Here is a 20,252-nt window from a genome sequence, read left to right as displayed (position 1 = left end):
TTGACACCGTACCTCACTGAAGCAACCTCTGCCACACTGTAACATCACCTACTGTTATCCTTGCCAAATTTAAAGCTAGCTCCCATATCCTGCTCCTTCTAGGTAAACATTTTGTTGGATGGCCTACAGCATACATAACTTAAATTAAGAATTTGAGCACAAGCCATTTATTTGAGAGGTGGATGCAAAAAAAAAAACCCCGAAAATGTATAAATATGAGTACATGTACACATGTGTGTGTGTGTGTGTGTGTTTGTGTGTGTATGTGTGTGTGTGTGTGTGTGCGTGCACGTGAGCACGAGTGTGGTGTATGTAATACTACATACTCCACTATATCGCCAAATAGCCAAATAGAAAACAAACACTATCTCTCTCGTCACTACCTAAACTTTCCTTCTGACCGGTGGTCTAATGGACCACACTATGATCCTAGCAGGAGGCAGAAGCAGCAGTATTGCCATACGTTTGAGGGTCCTTTTGGTTCGTTGGTTGGTTGGTTGGTTGGTTGGTTGGTTGGTTGGTTGGTTGGTTTGGGTTTTTGTTGTTGCTGCTTTGGTTTTGGTTACTTTTAATTGTTGTTGTTTGCTATTTTGGTTTCAGTTTTTCAAGACAGGAATTTTCTGTGTAGCCCTGGCTGTCCTAGAACTCACTCTGTAGACCAGGCTGGCCTCAGAGTCACAGAGATCTGCCTGCTTCTGTCTCCCAAGTGCTGGGATTAGAAACATGGGCCACACTGCTAGGATTCCCATAGATTCAAGGTCAGCCCGGTCTATATCGAAAGTTCCAGGCTAGCCAGCCAGGACTAAAGAGGAAGACTGAAAGAGGTTAGGGGATGTGTAGGAGTAGAAGTAGGAGGAAGAGGGAGGGGAGGAGGGAAGAAGGGGAAGAGGGAGGAAGGGGAGAAGAGAGAAACTTTCCCTGAGAGGCTAGATATAAAAGAAGATGTGGACTGTAATCACCTCTATTCATACTTGTACAGGATATCGTATTTAGTGTAATTAGATAGACTAAAGAAATTTAAAGGCATCAAGATTAGAGAGGAAGAGGATAAATGGACTATTCACAGATGATGCATTTGAAAATCCAAAAGACTGAGCAACTAAACAATTAAAATTAAATTAGAACATTTAGCATGGTTTCAACCTGATGAGCACAATAGTCTATACTTGAGAAACAAAAACTAGAAATTGAAATTAAGACTCAGTTCGATATAGTTGCCATGAAACGCTTAGGATAACTTGTAAGTTCCAGTCTGGGGGTGGGGCAGACGTGCAAGGCCAGCACAGGGCTGAGCCTATGTCATCAGTGGTAAAGTTCTTGCCTAGCATTTGTGACCAGAAACTCTGGTTACAAGCTACAGCGCAGTGTGGATGGTATAATAGAGATTATAACCTAATACTGTGAAGATAAGTTTCATATTGAAATATATACTTAATTTAAGCCAATCAAACCTTAGCAGATTCATATGTAAAAACTGAGAGATTCTCAAACTGGACTGAAACCATCAAAGCTAGCCAAGAAAATCTGGAAGCAGGGGTAAATAGAAGTAAACATTATATATATATATATATATATATATATATATATATATATATATATATATATATATATATATATATATACACACAACAAGCTATCCTAACACAAAACACATTCATTAGGTCAGTACACTGTCAGCTCACTAGGCTCTCTAGACAGTGAGGTCTGGAGAGTTTTGAAGTCTCCCAAGGGGTTCTAATAGGGAGTTAGATGAGGATCCGATTGTCCAGCTCAGTCTTCCTCCCTCTCTTTAACCTGTGCCGCTTCCTGCTCTGCTGGTAACTGTGCTTTGGTGTGGATCCAGCATCCCTTCTCTGTCACTTAAACACTGATGGAGTGTGATCAGCCACTCATCAAGCCCACGGTAATTGAGCAAGATCAGAAACCTTTTATCACCCTTTCCTTCATCCCCCTTTGATTTTTTTTTGAGACAATATTTCATGTAGCCCAGGATAGCCTCAAATTCTCTATGTATCCATGGATGGATGGTCCACATCTCTCAGTCCTCCTATCTCCATCTCCAAGTGATGAACCATCAGTTCTGAGCCACCATGCCCAGCTCCTTTCGTTCACGTGCCTTATGTCTTCCCTAATCTCCAATAGAGAAGTTTCTAAATAAATAGTCACTGAGTGACTTAAAGATCCAAGGGCTTGGTTGGGGATTTAGGACCTTCTCCATCATGAAGCTCTGCTGTCCTGGATAAACCCAATACAAATATATATCTGGAGACAAGTTGTCTTGGCTCTTTTTTTAATGGTTATTTACTTACATTTCAAATGTTGTCCTCTTTGTGGTTTCCCCTCTGCAAACCCCCATCCCATCCCTACTCTCCCTGCCTCTATAAATGTGCTCCCCCACCCATCTACCCACTAGCATCTCCCTATGCTGGGTCATCAAACCTCCACAGGACCAAGGGCCTCCCTTCCCATTGGTGCTAGACAAAGCCATCCTCTGCTGCATATACAGCTGAAGTCATGGGCCCCTCTTTGGTTGGTGGCTTACTCCCTGGGAGCTCTGGGTGGTCGGGTTAGTTGATATATATTTTTTAATCTTATGTATGAGTGCTCTAGCAATGCCCTGAATGCAAGAAGAGGGCATTGGATCCTATTACAATCGGTTGTGAGGTACCATATGGTTGCTTGGAATTGAACTCAGGACCTCTGGAAGAGCAACCACTGCTCTTATCTTCTGAGCCATCTCTCCAGCCTCCTCCCAACATATTTCTTTATCACAAATACCCTCCCCTAAGTGACCAAACAGTAAATTTTTAGTTGCTTTCTATGATGCTCTTAAACCTTAATTTCATTTTTAAAAGATTTTTAAGTCATTATGTATGAAGTATAGATAAGAAAGTATCTATCAAGTTAAACTTATATCTACACAATCAACCCATTAGTTTAACGTGAGTGGTGGGTGAAATTCTTGGCATGCACCAACGTTTGACTGTTTCTTTTAACTTATAGACTAGGTTTTGGTCTCTACATCATAAGATCATGCTGGTCTATATGGTCCAGTGATGTCAGATGGGAGGCCGTAAGGATGTTGTTTTAAAGGATTCTGGTTAGATAGTGACTTAGAACCCAAAATAAATACAGTGTGCCCAATTAAGTTAACAGACAAGGACCGCAGTTTTACTCTGGTTCTGAATTATGGAGCATTTTCAAAATCCTAAAATGTATGGTCATCACTCAACAGTCTTCCAGATCAGCCCTTTTACTTCTAACCATCCCTGTTGTTGTACAGCTCTTCTCGGGCTTCTAGTACTGTAGTGACTACGCTCAATCCATTTTGCTCAAGTCAAATTAAAATATTTGATAACGTTTGCCTGTTTGTTAGTCTTCTGATGCAACGACTGAGTTTCCGGATTCTTCCTGGACATCCCATGTAGAGCAGCATCACGCTGTGGGTCACGACCCCATTGGGGGTTGACAACCTTTTCACGGGGGTCACCTAAGACCATCGGAAAATGTTTACTTTCATTATGATTCATAACAGAGGCAAAATTACACTAATGAAATAGCAATGAAAACAATCTTATAGTTGGGGGTCACCACAAGATGAGGAAGTGTATGAAAGAGTTACAGCATTAGGAAGGTTGAGAACCACTGCTCTAGAGTGTCCCGGATAATAGCACACAGCCCAGAAAAGAACATAAAACTACACGTCTGCTTCAGTCATGGAAAACAGAATGAGTGCCTGGCACCCTTTGTTTAAGCATCTATCATCTTTTGCTATAACCAATGTTAACTTAGCTTGAGTTCATTTTCTCACTTAATTCATACACTTGGCTTTTTAATTAACTCCTAGCATTTAAAATATAATAATAAGCTTTTTCTCTTTGCTACCTTACATCTCTCTCATCTTCTATCTGTATAATTCATCATTTGTATAGCTAGCCACTTAGTTCTATTGAATTGGTTCTCATGGGCTGGGAGTATAGCTTAATAATAGAGCAGTTTCTTACAATGTATAGGCCTCAAGTTCATTATTAACATACCCCAAAAGTAGAAATAAGAATTTTGAAATTCAAATTTTACCACAATCTGGATTTTGATTTTTGGACCCAACTTGATAGAAATTGAATTTATTTTTTTCCCACTCCCAGTTGAATCAACACACATGCAATGCCCTCATCTGAGTTAATTGAGCCCAAGGCACAAATTCACTAACTGAGCCTTCTATCATAAATCATGTGTCACTGAGTGACCAATGAGCACTATTTTAAGGGATTTCCTTAAGAAGATATAAGTTGCATAATATTAATAATATCACTTAGACTACTGTCCTCCAGCTTCACCTACAAAAGACAAAGACTTTCAGAACACCTGTCAAAACCAGATGCACAATGCCTGTGACAGCTACTTATGTGTAATAGAGTGATTGGATTCCAATGATGGAGTCACTGGACCCTAAGAACTCCTTGGTTCCAACTGACAACTCAACTATCTTAACAGAACAGGGCAAGGCTAACTGCCAAGAGGGCCATACTTTTATTAAGCAATGAAGCCACATTGTCATAAGAACACTACATCCACCAGTATACCCTGTGCCAGCAGGAAATAGCAATGTAGAGAGGTGTGACTATTTTGCAGCAGTCGATCTGGTAGAAAGAGGATTAGCCACTGGGAAAGCATATATTTACTTGACTGGTGCTTTCACAGTGAAATTGGTTTTAGAAGCACTCTACATAAGCTTTTTTACTCAAAGCTGAAGGTAAATCCTGCTCACCTGAAAGGACCTTTGAGAACAGGCTAAGGGTTGTTCTCAAAGCAGGAAGGAGGACCTTTCAAATAGCTCCATCATTCTCTTGTGGGTTTTGCCTATGTGTCTCACCTATCTGAGGCCAGTTGGCTGGCATAGTGTTCTAATGCTCCATTTCAACTTAACAACAATCCCATTGCTTAATATTTTCCCTAATGGGTTTAACTGCCACACTGCATTACTAACACAGACTATCGTCTTATGTAAGGCTGAGCCTTGTGCTTGTCAGGATCTAGATAGCAAATGGAAACAGATCTGGGTGCTAAGGAGCCCTGAAAGACTCATTATATTGTTAATGAGAACACCTCTTGAGGTCTGAACAGACATGGAGATGGAGGCAGACTGCTAGTTGCCTCAGCCAAAAAGAGAGATGCATTGTCACTTAAGACATTAAGGAGATGAGCTCTGAGTCCTGGGGTTGGGGGCTACCGTCTGAGTTATGAGTTCCACTGTGCACCTTGGCTCTAGAGTCTTGGAAAGTTTCCTACGTACCTCTATTTTCTTGTTATAAAATGAAAATAACAATATCCACCTTCAATAGTTACTGCAATAATTAAATAAAATTTTGTTGCACTTAGAGTGTGGCACAAAAGACTTAGGTTAACGTGAGTGATTATCATCCATGTGTTCAGCAAGCTACCTTCTGACCTGATTCTAACACCCCAAATTAGTGTAGAGAGAAATACATTGTCTAAGTCGTTGTACTTCTATACCAAACATTTCTGTGCTGTTTCAGCTATTCACAGGTAAAATGTTAGAAGGTGAATTTCACAAAAGGACTGATGTGTCTATCTTTTATGTGCACCAAAAAGACATTGTGGCACACAATATGGCTTAACTCATATTTGCTGAATGCATAATTGAATGTAGCTTCCTGTTTCTCCACATTCTGGTTTATCAAGGACTAGATGAGGGATCTGGACAGAGCAATTAGCACTGTATGACTCATAGATATGCAGGAAACAGAGGTGTCATGTTCAGGAGACTCTTGACAGACTGATTGAGAGGACATAAGAGAGATGGACAGAAGCAATGAGGTCTGGAACACTATTTTCCCCACATGTGGAGCTTTGAGTTCAGAGGTAATACATATAATAAAACACATGCACACACACATATATACATACATATATACATTCATACATGCATACATACATATATATGGTTCAAGGCATGCTTTGTCTAGTTTTATGTCAACTTGACACAAGCTAGAGTTACAGGTAGGAGCAAGCTTCAGTTGAGAAAATGCCTCTCTAAGATAGCCTGTAGTGCATTTTCTTAATTATAATAATGGGGGAGGGACTAGCCTATTGTGGGTGGTGCCATCCCTGGGATAATGGTCCCGAGTTCTATAAGAAGGCAGTCTGAACAAGTCATGGGGACCAAAGCAGTAAGCAGCACTCCTCCGTGGCTTCTGCATCAACACCTGACTCCAGGTTCCTGCCCTGCTTGAGTTCCTGTCCTGACTTCCTTCAGTGATGAACAATGGTGTGGAAGCATAAGCTGAACAAACCCTTTCTGCCCTTGTTGCTTTGGTCATGGTGTTTAATCCCAGCAGTTAAAACCAAATGAAGATACTGCATAATATGACATAAAGCACTGAGCACTACATAGGCTAGAGGTGTAGGAAAGGCTTCTCCAAATGGTTTGTAAAAGAAAACCAAAAGAATTGGGTAGAAGTCAGATAATGATAAAAGTGGTACGTAAAGAGATTATATATAATATACTATATACACATTAATGAATCAATTTATCCCAAGACCTTGAGATAGGTAGGATCTTAGTTTTCTACAAAGAACAAAGAAAAGCCACCTGAAATGTATAACCACTAAGGAACACGATGAACTATGAGGCCAGATATCCATGCATGCAGTGGTATATCTGTCAAGGGCAATATAAGTCAGACTATGAATTTAGTTAAGTAAGAACTCATTGGGTTAGCATTGGAGAGTAGGGACCCAACACATTGGAATTTTTCTGGCTGGAGGAACTGAGGATATGCCTTGCACATCCCTATGTATAGCCTAGTGGATACAGTATGGGAGAGAGAACAAGTGAAGAGTCAGCTATGGCCAACACTTCTCAACACATACACAAAGAACATTCAAAGGCTTCATTTCTGGGAGGTCAAATGAATCAATAACGCATGAGTCCAACATCTGTGAGAAATCTGACCAAGGAAAAAATACAAAAAATACACAATATGTGCTTGTCTCTTTTATATCTGTTTAGAAGTTATTTGTATTTTCTCAGAAGCCAACAGTAAAGCTAAGAACTGATTTCTGCCCCTTCAAGAGCTCAAGGTAAGGTCATGTATCATCAACTTTGTTTATCTCTACAATCTCACAAGGTGGCAAAGCAGATCTTACGATTGTGCATCTTATCCCTTCCTCCTTCCTCCTTTCTATAGAACTCACTTTACAGATTAAAAGAAATGATTATCTGACAAACTAAATGAACATCAAAAAAAATCATTGCCAGGGACAAACCTGAATTAAAAATTCATACCATAATGCCTTCATTCTCTCCATATCAGATACTGGAGACATTGATTATGAAGGAGTTCCCTCTTGCAAAGGTATCCACTTTCAACATATGTTGATCGACATTCAAGTTTTCAATCACATATAAATTTATCAAATATATATATGTATACATATATATATGCTACCATGCTATCTTGTTTAACCAACTGCTTATTGGATATAGGCATGTGGATATCCTATAGACACCTCCAGCTTTAATACGTCTAAAACAGAAACCAGATCATTCCAATTTGCTTCATCTTTTACTTCCCAGTGTAGTGCTGCTTTTGCTTCAGTCTCTCACCTCCTCCCTCTCCCACAGCCCCCACAGCCCATTAATGATAATGCTACGTGCTTCTCAAATATCTGAAATAACCTTCAGATCATGGACCTGGTTACCCCCAGCTTGCTTCTGTATCACCTCAAATTTGGATTCTTGCTTTAGCCTTCATCTGTTTTCTCCTGAAGTAACCCAGTGCCTTCCTCCTCAGTACCCCAAGTTCAAATCCTCCAGCCACTACTTCCCAGTGCCTACCTGGAGAGTCAAGTCTTAAAATTGCACCAGTATCTACAGGATATAGCCATTGCCTGCCTCTCAGATGTAGCAAGCTAAAGCCCATACAATGTTCCCTGTGTTCTGGTGATATCAATGGCTTTCTAGTCACCATAACTTGACCTAGCTAGCATTCCATCACCTCTTCAGTCAGCTGTCATTCTGGTTTCCTTAGACTATCTGCCCCGGAAGTGTGCTTAGTAACTCTCTTATCTGGCCCTTCACCTCCTCTGGAAATTGCTTCACTTGAGCACTTGCATAGCTAATTCTTTCTTTCTGGACCCATCATGGTCAACTCAGGTCCTCGTGATTTCCCCGTGTCTATGTAATATCATATTTATTATCTTCATTGTTTATTGTCTATGCCCCCTCCATGCAGAATTTAAGACCATAGCATAAGACCTGAAACTTTTAAATGGTTAGATAAAGGTATAGAGAAAACACTTGATGGTGTAGACATAGGCAATGGCTTTTTGAATAAGACTCCAATAACCCAGGACATAACAGCAAAAGCTGACAGACGGATTGCATCAAATTAGAAAGCTTCTGCACAGTAAAGAAAACAATTGTCAAAGTAAAGAGACATTCTACAAAATGAGAAAGAAATGAGAGAAAATTTGCTAGTTATTCATGTATAAAAGATTAATATCTACAAAGTATAAAAACTCAAAGAAGTAAAACACCAAGAAAGCAAATAATAATCAAATCAATAAACAGGCGAATTAATTCAACAGACTCTTCTCAAAGTACAAATCCCAATAATTTTACAAAGTAATGTTCATAAATGATGATTTCTCTCAGCCACCAGAGAAATGCAAATCAGAATTTCACTGAGATTCTCTCATCCAAGTTAACATGACTATAATCCAGAAAACAAAACCTCTCGAGGACAAGGACAACAACTTAATACTGATGGTAAGAATGCAAATTAGCTTACCCACTGTGGAAATACATAGAGAGGTTCCTCATAAACCTAGAAATGTGGAGCTGGAGACATGGCTCAGCAGTTAAGAGCATTGACTGCTCTTTCCAGAGGTCCTGAGTTCAATTCTCAGCACCCACATGGTAGCTCACAACCATCTGTAATGAGATCCAATGCCCTCTTCTGGCATGTCTGAAGTGAGTGACAGTGTACTCACATATATACAATAAATAAATCTTTTTTTAAAAAAGCCATAAAAATGTAATTACTACATTATCTAGCTGTATTGATCTGGTTATATACACAAAGGGGATGAAGTCAACATTCCACCACATTTACTGTGGCCCTTTCCATAGCAGCCAAGAAACAGAATCAGCCTAAGTGCCTGTCAAAAGATGGAAAGAAGCTGTGATATAGATAGACGATTAATAGATAGATGATAGATAGATAGATAGATAGATAGATAGATAGATAGATAGATAGATAGATAGATAGATAATAAAAGGATAGGTAGTAGAACTCTGGCAAACAGGATATGCACATTAAATTTTTAAATAAATCAAATGTATGGATGTGTTATTTAGTATTCTTCCTCATTTACATTAAATTTCACTGATATTTTTCTACATCAGACCCTTGTTATGTACCTACTGATCTCTTCTATTTGTTGGGTTAGAGGATACAACTTGGGTTATCTTCCTATAAATGCCTCTTCTCTGACAATAACCAATATATAAAGGGTACTTCATAAATGTCTGTTGAACTCATTCAGCCTGCTGAATAATGTATTCAAAAGGCCCACCTACCTGATTGTTCTCTTCTCTGGAAAGCCCCAAACCTGAATGGATAATAATTTCTCCAGCTGTACATCAACCAAAACTTTGATGTAGTTTCCCACCGAGCCTGATAGTCCTTGGTTACCTTTGTCTCCTAAATCCTTTCGCTTAAGTGGGAGGTACTGTTGTACAGTGTGGGTAACGGATTGAGTCACAGGACACTTTATAAAGCTTTATTTCGCCAGGATTTCAGAAAAGTCTCAAACCAGATGGCTAGTACATTCTGATTTTTAGAGCTGAGGATGCTTTCTGACTAAAAATAAATTAGGGGAAGCTATTACACAGTTCCTTGTATGTGAGACCCTGAGCCAGCAATTCTACATTTCCTCCTCCTATCCCGGACTTGGGGACATTATCTACATTTCCAAGTAAGTGAACTTAGAACTTAGTACCTCCTCCAAAGGCAGTGAGCAAGTGACTGGCTGGAATTCACCCTCTCCCTGTACAGCCACAAATCTCAGGTCTTTTCCAAGGACTGTGTGCTGCCCCTCCAGGTGTGTCATGTTTTGTTGTAGGAACCTTCTTCTTGTGATATATGCTGCTCTCCCTTTATATCTTTGGTATGAGGACATTTTGTGACCCCAGGCCTGGGCTGGAATGTTTTGTACAGCTTGTTCATTCTTTTAACTCTCAGACTCTATGTAAAGATGGAAGGTAATAAGGTATAGTACCGATGTGGGAACACACAAGGTGTCACACAGCTGTCACTCAAGTCTGTGGCCAGCCTTGAAATAGTGTAGCTCTCAGGGAACTACAGAAAAAGCCTCACCCATGCTCATCTGCATACATTGATTGATTTTGAAGGGCAGTTCAGGAAACATTCGACATCCCCTGCTCAACGATGTCATAGACAAGGTAATGTAAAGGTGACATTGACCAGCCAAGGCTGTATGCCATGCCTTTTGTCAGCACTGGACCAAGAGCAAAGGCAGAGCATCAATCATCACTTACAGAAGATTGTCATGGGACATCACACTTTCCAAATCCTCCCAAGTCTATTCCATAAGAGAAAAGACTGCTCTGTTAACAGCCATGGCCGATGGGATGAAGGGCAGAGGAGAGGAAGGTTGTCACGTAGAAAAACCATATTCAGAGGACAACTACTCACTCCGCTGACTTAATCTCAGCTAGCAAACACAGTGATAAAGACATCCAGTAATCCAAAAGCCTGACCCAGTAGAAGCCTATAGATAGCAATTACGTCACCCCCTAAGGTTGAAAGTGACCAAGGTATATTCTGTTGAAGGCTACAGAAGCTTCATCTCTGTGGCCTTGCTGGGCACTCCAAAGACAGGGGTGAACTGAGTTCAGTCTGTAGCCAGAGAACAGTCAGTTGATCGAGAGGCTATTATAATGGGAGGGCTTCCAGTTTGACACCCTGCCATTTGTCTCTGTCACGGGTGAACTTTGCAACAACGTGCTCATTCAGTTAGGACAGGGAAAGACTTTGGGATGCACCGATTCCACCCTCTCCTTTTACATCAGCTTCCCTGGTGAAAATAGATACAAATCGTTCCAATTTCCAGCTCCTACAAGGACACAAAGTACCAGCGCTAGAAACATATTCTGGATTGTTCTGGCCTCACTACATTTGAATAGCTTACCTGGCTATACTCATGAGTACACCTGTATTGGTCAGAACATGTGTTTCCATGAGGGTTTGGGAAACGACCATCAACGGATGGCTCAGAAATGAATGTCTAGAAAAATAGAGTACTTGGGAAATCTAGTTTGGTTTTTGTGTCCATGTGGGCACACATGGGCTGGTGGGGATAAGAAATGAGAGAATATTCATTTTCTTTACTGACTTTAGGTTTCAAGGAAATGCCTATTTTTTAAAAGGAAACTGGGCGTGTCTGCATTTATGTCTGAGTTGTTGATAAAGGTAGTAGGAAGAAAAGCAGGTAATAAAGATGGGAAGGACATATACCTGCATGGAATAGAGCAGTTAGAATTTAGCTGGTCATACAGAAATTGTCCTGGACATTATAGTTTAAGAGTGGTCTTTGAGGGGCCTATGAGAAAAAGGTGCTTGTCGTTAAACCTGGCAACCTGAGTTTCATCCATTGGATCCACTTGGGGGAATGAGAAAATTGAATCCTGCACTCTGTTCTCTGGCCTTCATACATACACGTGGTATGCACCGATATACACAGTGCACACTAAATCAATGAAAAAACATTAAGGCTGTTTGAAAACCTAATAAAATATATTGCACCCATGTAAGGTTAGCTGCTGGACACTGAAGGTGTACGGTGGTGAGAAATGCCAGACGGAATGTGGGGATAAGGAAAAAAACGCTGCCCAAGGGATCACAGTGGTTGTTCAGGGGAATGCTGGGAGCCCCCAGAACCATCTTCCTAGAATGAGCTATCTCCCCCACAAAAGAGGAGAGTTTCCCAGATATTTTTCTGAGGTTCAGAAAGTAAAATCCACAGCAAACTTTGACTTTAAAAGAGTAGAATAATTAACCTTTGTGTTAGTTACAGGCCTTTGTTTACACTAAAGATAAAAACATGGATCAAATTGCCACATGTCACCTTTCTCCTTCCTTATTCCTCCTCTCCCCTCATGCAAACATCCGGATCCTTCACGGACATTAAATATTGGTTTGACTGGGTCTTAAAACCCAGGAACCCATAGATGTTTACAAAGGGTGGCTGAGAAATTCTTAACCCTGAAAGTGCAGTATATTTACTGTCCCTCCCTTGAAGGAAAGCAACCGGAACAAGCAGAACCCCAAAACACTTCCTAAGCGGAATACTAAAATATCACTGGAGACTAAAGTTTAAATGGTGGCGTGCGGACCTTTTCCCAGACCATGGACACTTTTTAAGAAGAACCACCAACATCATTTGAGTGAGTGTTTGATACTAAGGCAGGGTCCTTCCCTTTCAGCTTTATCCCTTCCTAGACACACACAATAAAAAAGGAGGGTGTTCAGATAAAGAGCTTGCTCAGGACTTAAACTTTGTGCCCTGGAAGTGAGCACCTTTTATCCACTGAGCTGTGAACTGTCTCAACTAGTTGGGTGATTTACTTATTTATTTGTTTGCTTGCTTGTTTATTTGTTTATCACAGGCTTTTTAGTGCACGATACTTCCTCTGTTTTACACAGTCATCAGAGCAATCTTATCTCAACTCCCCCAACATCCATTGATACTGGACTGAAGACACCGACCCTTGAGCACTAGCGAATTTGACTTTTGACTCTCAGCTATTACCCATGTGGCATTTGTCCCCACCCCTTCATTTGTCTTTACAAGACAACAGCCAGTGCCTGGCATTTCAACAAGGGTTTCTTTTGTCTTTTGCAATAGACGAGTGCAAGATAAGGAACATTTCGCTTCTTTTCAATGTGTCTGTTTATTATTTGCTTTGCTCTCAATTACAGTGTGCATGCGTGTGTGTGTGTGTGTGTGTGTGTGTGTGTGTGTGTGTGTGTGTGTGTGTGCGTATGTGTGTGTATACATGTTATATTTTATCCTAATGGCTAGAAGAAGCCTTTTATACTTGTCAGTAGCTGAACATGCAGCAAAATGCTCACTACAAAACAAGAAATGAGCAAATCGCTCTTTTTTCAAAAAGGAATCAATAAATCTTAGTCTCAGATTAAATTGTCTGGGGAGTTATGGATCCTTTGAACTCTGATCCTCTTTGAGAGCTATCTTAATTAGACTCTGGATATATATTCAAATATAAACATGTTTTAAATGTAGGCACTTTGGGCTGTAGCATTTCCCGTGCATTTTATACTCCCTTTCTTTCTAATCCGTCCAGGACAGAACATTATTTCATCCTGTGAGCAACAGCTGTATGGATTGCAACCCCTCAGAGAAGAAGATTTTCATGGCCAGATGTGACCCTCTATCTGAGACTCAGCAATGGATTTTTGAACATATCAACATGACTGTTTTAGAAAAAAATAGCCACTATGCCATCTCCTAGAAAGGCAAGAAGAGAGATTACCTACAGGTTGTGAACTGTGTTGTTGCAGGCGTCTGGGTCAAAGGAGTCAGGAGAAACATTTCCTAGATCCCAGGAAGCCTGGTTGAACGATGTGTAAAGGCCATGTTGACATAGGCTGTCCAGGAGACGTTCCTACATCTGAAGAACTTGGCTGAGAACCTCACCAGCTGCTTCTGAGAACCGAGACTAGCAGTTCCCTTGCTGGCCAAGGGTAAAGATTACTTAGGGACTTTCATCTCGACTGCTGAGTTAATCAATCCTAGCATTTCTCAGGTCAAATCCTGCAGTAGTGAGTAGCTATGAATGGATCCTATTAACCGGGTGGGAGGGGGGTGGAAACAGAGCGCATGACTGCTCTGGCAACCTGAGGCTACCACAGGTCTAGAACTAGCCACGCTTAAGGGGTGAGCTGTACTCTTTGGTGCAATTCTCTGACTAAGAGTGGGTTAAGCAGGTTTAACCCTTTAAAGTGCTGCAGATGATTTTAGAGTGCTCATACCATTTTTCTCTTTTCTTTGGTCTTCTCTTTAAACAAGGGTACATGGCGTCGAACACTTACATTACATGCTCTCATCCAAAGGCCATGCTATCCGTCATGGTTCATAAGAGCTCATGGTCCACCAATTAGCTGAAGTTCTAATTCAGTGACCTTAGATGAATCCAGTTAAAAACAAAAACAAACAAACAAAAACTATGCTACCCAGTTACTCCAAAGAAAGATTTCTCAGAAGCAACAGAATATCACAAACACTCCCACATACACACACACACAAGTTAGGGGAAAATTTCCTTAGGAAATCTATTTTTACTTTTCTATTATTTTTAAATAAAAATCTGATGTTTGTCCAGTCATAATTTTTATTAAAGAAGACAGTGGAGAGGGTTCCATGTAATTTGTTTAGTCTATCGTAAATAAATCTTCACTCCTAGTGATGTAGAAATGGCCTCATTCACTTTAATTCTGTTTAATCTGGGAACTTTAAAAGTGGTGTTATTTAGTTTTGTTTTTAGTTTTTTTTTTTTTTTTTTTTTTTTTTTCAAGACAAGGTTTCTCTGTGTAGCCCTGATTGTCCTGGAACTCACTCTGGAGACCAGGCTGGCCTCGAACTCAGAAATTCACCTGCTTCTGCCTCCCAAGTGCTGGGATTAAAGGCGTGCACCACCACGCCCAGCATCATGGTGTTATTTAATTATCAGTTTTGAAGCCCCCTCCATGTTATTGAAAATAAAGGTATTGTTGTTTTATTCAGAAGCCTAGAAAAGGAACTACCATTAATAAAGCATCTCTGATGTCATTTTCTGCTAATGGACAATAATATTTCAGGGGTATGAGGAAAAAAATGAAGTAACTTGAAAACTAACTAAATTGGATATTTAATCCTTTAAACAATTTTTCCCTTTTCAATGATGATGGAGTGGAGAGAAGAAGTGCAGGAGTGAAGATTGGTCTCGAGAGGGGGAATCATTTGATATACATGCTCCATCTGTTTTGAGTACAGGTCATTCCTATACTGCTTTTTCTATTTTTTTGATGTAGTTTCCTTGTTAATAAAAAGATATACATCTAACATTTTGGACATAGATCACTGAAGTTCAGGACAGGAAGATACACAAGAGTCTGTCCTTTTTGTTGTTGTTGTTTAAATATTTTGTTTCTCTTGGAGTTGTTTTTAAAATAAATAAGAAAAGCCCAGAGAGGCCCAGCTTCTGGTGGGGTTTTTCACCTGGACACCTCACTCAGTGGAAAAGAATCCTGTACTTCTCTCAAAATGCCCAGTCATTCAGAAACCTAATATATATGCTATATCTTCTTGAAAATGTGCACTATTATTTTCTGTCCTCTAATCAAATATGCAGTTAAACTACCCTGCTAAGAATTGGGGAAGGATTACTTCAGTATCTTTACTGATATTTTTTCAAGCATTCTTCTGACAAGCTCTTCTTTTTAAACGGATTGTCACTGAGATCTTTTGTATATGTCAAGTGATCTCGAAACAGCGAAGATGCATAGTGGAGAAAATCAATAGTGAGAAATTATCCTATGTGCTGAACATGTCTAAGGTGTGAGGAAGGATTTATCTCTCAAATGATCCGAGACCAATCTGGCTGGGGACTAAGATGATTCTATAAAAATCCACATTATGTCATTAAGCAGTTGATTGCCATTTACAATTGTACCAAAGACACAATCTTGGGTTGTGCCCCCCCTCCCCCGAAGCCCAGATTTGTAATTATCTCTTAGGATGCTATAGTCATGGCTAACTCAATTGGCCCTATCGTAAGTACTGCAGCATTTTAGTGAAGAACACAGTGATCAATCAAGATCGGTCTCTTACTCTCTGAATAAAACATTATTTTTTAAAAATATATATATTATTTTTTTCTTTAAACATAGAATGAAAGCTTGGACATTAAATCCAAAATTAAAACTTCCAACTATGAGCCAGTCATTAATTGTGTGCACACAGGGAACATACAAATGTAGTAGAGCCTGGAGAGGGCCCCTAAGCAAGAGGGCAGAGCACTGCCCATTAAAGCACACTGGAAGAGATGCTTCCTATACCACTGAAGGTCAAGCGCTTACTTGCTTGAAATACTATCTGAAAAGCAAGCATAAAACTATATAGGTTTGCCCTTTGAATTAGCAAGAAGGATAGAAGAGTCCTCAGAAAGACTATTGCTCCTGGAAGTAACATCCTTTGAGAAGTCCATGGTCGAGTGCCCATAGATTCTTTTCCTAAAATGAGGGATGGTAAAAAGTTAATGTATCGCAGAAGTTGCTACTTCTCCATGATGAGAAATAGCTCTGACAGAAGTAAAACAATAATTAATTTTAAAGACCCTTTTATGTTTTTACTGGGGGAAAATATGCTGTAAAACAATTGGGAACTAAGTGTGTGGTTCATACTTTTTCAAGATTGGATGAGTACCTTGGCAATAATGATATACTGGCTTCTGTGTCTACTTTTATTTACATATATGAATAGAATCACTTGACTGTTTTTAAATGTATTCATTCTATCAGAAGCCTCCGTGAATAACGCAAGCTCCAGGACTATTTTGTGAATTGATAACATAGAACTTTATACAATAAATGAATAACACATGATGCAAATGGACTCACAGTCAATGAAAAAGCAGTGTTAGCCCCATTATCTCTACATTTCTTTAAGAAACATGAAACCAATGTCAACTTGACACCATTTCTTTCCATGGCAAGCCAATATTTCAAAAGAAGGTAGCTGTCAAAATATAAGTATGCTTCGTATCTTCACATGGAAAACTTCCATTTTTTTCTTCAGTGTTTGAAATTGAACCTAGAGTGTCGAGCATACGAGGCAAGTGCTCTGAACTGAATTCCCAGTCCTATTTTCATCCTTCTAGAACTATCTATAAGAAAAGAGCAAAAGGAATCTTATACTTGAAAGACCACCTCTATAAAGGCAGCAGATCCATCAAAAGGAACACTGATACTTTGATTCTAAAAGCCTGCTGTCTATCAGTCACAAAGGGCTACTTCTACCACTGAGCCATTCCTCCCCTAATTCTTCACTCTCCAGAAAGCTCAGAGAAGGGGGTGTTAGCCCCTTGCCTCAGTTTTCCTAGAGTTGGCAGTTAGTTCCCCTGCTCTTGCTTGCAGAAGAACATTGGGTGGTTTTTTTTTCCACCCTTTCAGATTTTAGGATCATCTTTAAAAATATGCCCTTGTAACTGTTTATTTATCCCCACAAAGCTGCTCACTAAAACGCTCTTTATTTTTCCCCCTATTGGGAATATAAGGCTGTCATGTATGTAGCTGGGTGCTGAGAATATGCTGGAAATAAGGTCTTCAATATAAATCATGCAAAGGAACACCTCAAAGGGAAATTTTAAGTGATTCTTTATGATCAGGTGAGTGAACACACGTGGGAGAGTGCATCACCGTCTCTGTAGACATGAGTGTGTACAGCCCTCTCCATTCACTGCCTGGGAAAATCCTACCCTCGACACCGTCACTCACAGACTGAGAGCAAACAGTAATTATTCTCCACGTGTGAAGCTCTGGTTGAGGACACTGAAGCGTGACAAGTGGCCAGTGGCTCCCCCACTGCCAGCGTTGGAAGAGCGCTCTTTGATTTATGTCTATAGCCTTTGCCTGCAGAACTCGAAGCTCTTTGCAACTCCATTTGGTAGACTTGACACCAGCCTGAAGCTTTTATCCACAGCCACTCATCTCTGCTCTTGACATTCCAGACTGGTGTGTCTGGTTCTGTGGCCTGTCAGCAGAAACAGCTCGGGCGCAGGTGTTTGATGCTTCTCTTCAGAGAAATCTGGAGACTTTTCCTGTATCCCTCCCACCTGCTGTTGTTCCCTTCAGCTCCCCACACACTGGCTCTCTGGGATTTTGAGAATTCTCTGCTATTCACATCTGCTCCATGTAACAAACGGAAGTAACTGACGCAGTACAGAAAGGCTGGTTAGATTTCCAAATCCTATTGCTAATGACTTTACCCGCACATCATTCACCTTGGGATGAAAGCCAATCATAACCAAGAAGCATATATTCTGGATTTTCAGGGACAGTCATGGTTTATGTCTACTTACTATGTAACTATTCATAGTGTCTTCCTTTGCTCTTAAAAAATGACCTGAATTATGTAACACATTGAATAGTCAACTTATTTATAATCTACTCAGGCTGTGTATGATTCCTCTGTGGGAATTGCTAAAGAAGTCTTTTGCTTCTTCATGTCTGCAAGAAATCCGCTAGCCTTCCTTCCCTCCCAGTGGGACCAGAATATAGTCATTCTACTGACGACTTTCCATCGAGTTTACATGAGAGTTGACAGGTTTTTAAATGAAGGGTTATCTCCCAGATTTCGTTTATCTACCTACCCCCCCAAAAAAAGAAGTTGCAGAATTAATAAAACAATAATGTAAATGGATTTTTAAATAGTTTAAATTTTCTATTGAAATGTGAGACTAAGACATCTCAGACTTCTCTGAGTACAGACAGTGGATAGCCAGCATAGATAAAGGCTGCTTGTCTAATCCTAATATGTTGACATTACAGGATAAACATGGTTTCATTATTGCTTCTGCTTTGCAGAACCATCTTATATTTATTATGACATTCTGCCCAATATATTGACTCTTGCAATAGATGACATTAACTGTCCTTCTGAAGAAACTGCAAGACTCCGAAGAAAAAATTTTGCAGTCCTTTGGCAAATCAGCAGAGTTGAGATGAGAACCCAGGCCTTCGGTACTCAGTACTCCGTATCAGTCACCCTCCTGGGTACCTCATATGTCCCAGCAATGCTCAGTTACTTCACAGTAGTGCGATCCCTTATGCCTCTGGGACTTGGGGCTTTAACCCCTCTATTGTGTTTTTTTCTTTGTACCTCTGTGTTTTTATTGGTTTTCCTACAAGCTTATTAAAGTAAGAACACCCAAATGGAATCCAGGATTAATCCCTCTTAATGAGATTTCCAGGGTATTTGGAACAAAAGAAGTGAGCAACTCAAGCTATTTGTATAGCTGTCGATGACAAATCTTAAAGCAAACATTTTGTGTTTTGGGACAGTTAATGAGCTCAGTCCTCAGGGACAGAAATCAGCTACCAGTCAGAGACTTCGAATTTACTCCCACAACAAAACCCTAAGCTGACCTTCTCTTGCAGAGTATAGTGGCTCACAGCTGCAATCCAGGCCTTCAAGAGGGAAGCTCAGGGAAGAGGATAGACTTGAATTCTGGGCTAGCCTGGACTACAGTGTGAGCCTTGATTCAAAGTGATATGAATAAGCTGTGTGATGGCTCAGCCTTTTAATAACACTACTTGTGAGGCAGAGACTAGTGGATCTCTGTGAGTTCCAGGTCAGCCTGGAATTCAAAGTTAGTAGCAGGCCAGCCTGGGTTAGCAGTCAGACCTTATCTAAAGAAGGAAGGAGAGAGGGAAAGTGGGAAGGAAGGAAGGAAGGAAGAAAAGAAAGAGAGAGATTGTTGAAAATATATTTATATCCTTTTCAATATTCTTAGTTCTGAGAATTCTTTTTCTTTTTTTAAGATTTATTTATTTATTTTATGTATATCAGAACACTGTAGCTGTACAGATGGTTGTGAGCCTTCATGTAGTTGTTGGGAATTGAATTTAGGACCTCTGCTCACTCTAGTCGATCCTGCTCGCTCAGTCCCGGCTTGCTCTAGCCCAAAGATTTATTTATTATTATAAATAAGTACACTGTTGCTGTATTCAAACACACCAAAAGAGGGTGTCAGATCTCATTATAGGTGGTTGTGAGCCACTATGTGGTTGCTGGGATTTGAACTCAGAACCTCTGGAAGAGCAGTCAGTGCTCTTACCCACTCTCTGAGCCATCTCATCAGTGCAAGAATTTTTTTAATTTAATTTAATTTAATTTAATTTCTATGCTTATTCACTTTACATCTCACTCAACCCCCCAGCTCCCTCTCCCAACACACACAATTCTTCCCCAATCTCTTCACCCCTTCTCTGAGCTGGTGGGACCCCTGTGGGTATCCCTCAACCCTGGCACTTCAAGTCTCTGCAAGACTAGGTGCTTCCTCTTCCACTGAGGCCAGACAAGACAGCCCAGCTAAAAGAACATATTCCATCCACAGGCAACAGGTTTTGGGATAGCCCCTG

The 20,252-nt window shown here is 40.2% G+C and overlaps 1 protein-coding gene across 3 annotated transcripts in view; it reads left to right on the top strand.

Annotated features, from left to right (window-relative positions):
• Positions 1 to 18,278, top strand: part of Galntl6 (UDP-N-acetyl-alpha-D-galactosamine:polypeptide N-acetylgalactosaminyltransferase-like 6) — a 1,140,043-nt gene extending 1,121,765 nt beyond the window's left edge. For 2 of the 3 annotated variants that reach the window (XM_030243596.1, XM_017312847.2), the window contains one exon: positions 13,418 to 18,278. In XM_030243596.1, coding sequence (XP_030099456.1) covers positions 13,418 to 13,585 — 168 coding nt within the window. In that variant the 3' untranslated portion in view covers positions 13,586 to 18,278. The remainder of the gene's footprint in view (positions 1 to 13,417) is intronic. The other variant, NM_175032.3, reaches the window with a different exon arrangement.
• The last annotated feature ends 1,974 nt before the right edge of the window (positions 18,279 to 20,252 follow it).

This window comes from Mus musculus, chromosome 8 (assembly GCF_000001635.26).
Source record: "Mus musculus strain C57BL/6J chromosome 8, GRCm38.p6 C57BL/6J".
NCBI classification, from domain to species: Eukaryota; Metazoa; Chordata; class Mammalia; order Rodentia; family Muridae; genus Mus; species Mus musculus.
Note: the sequence above shows the minus strand (reverse complement) of the source record. Positions and strands in the feature narration are given on the sequence as shown.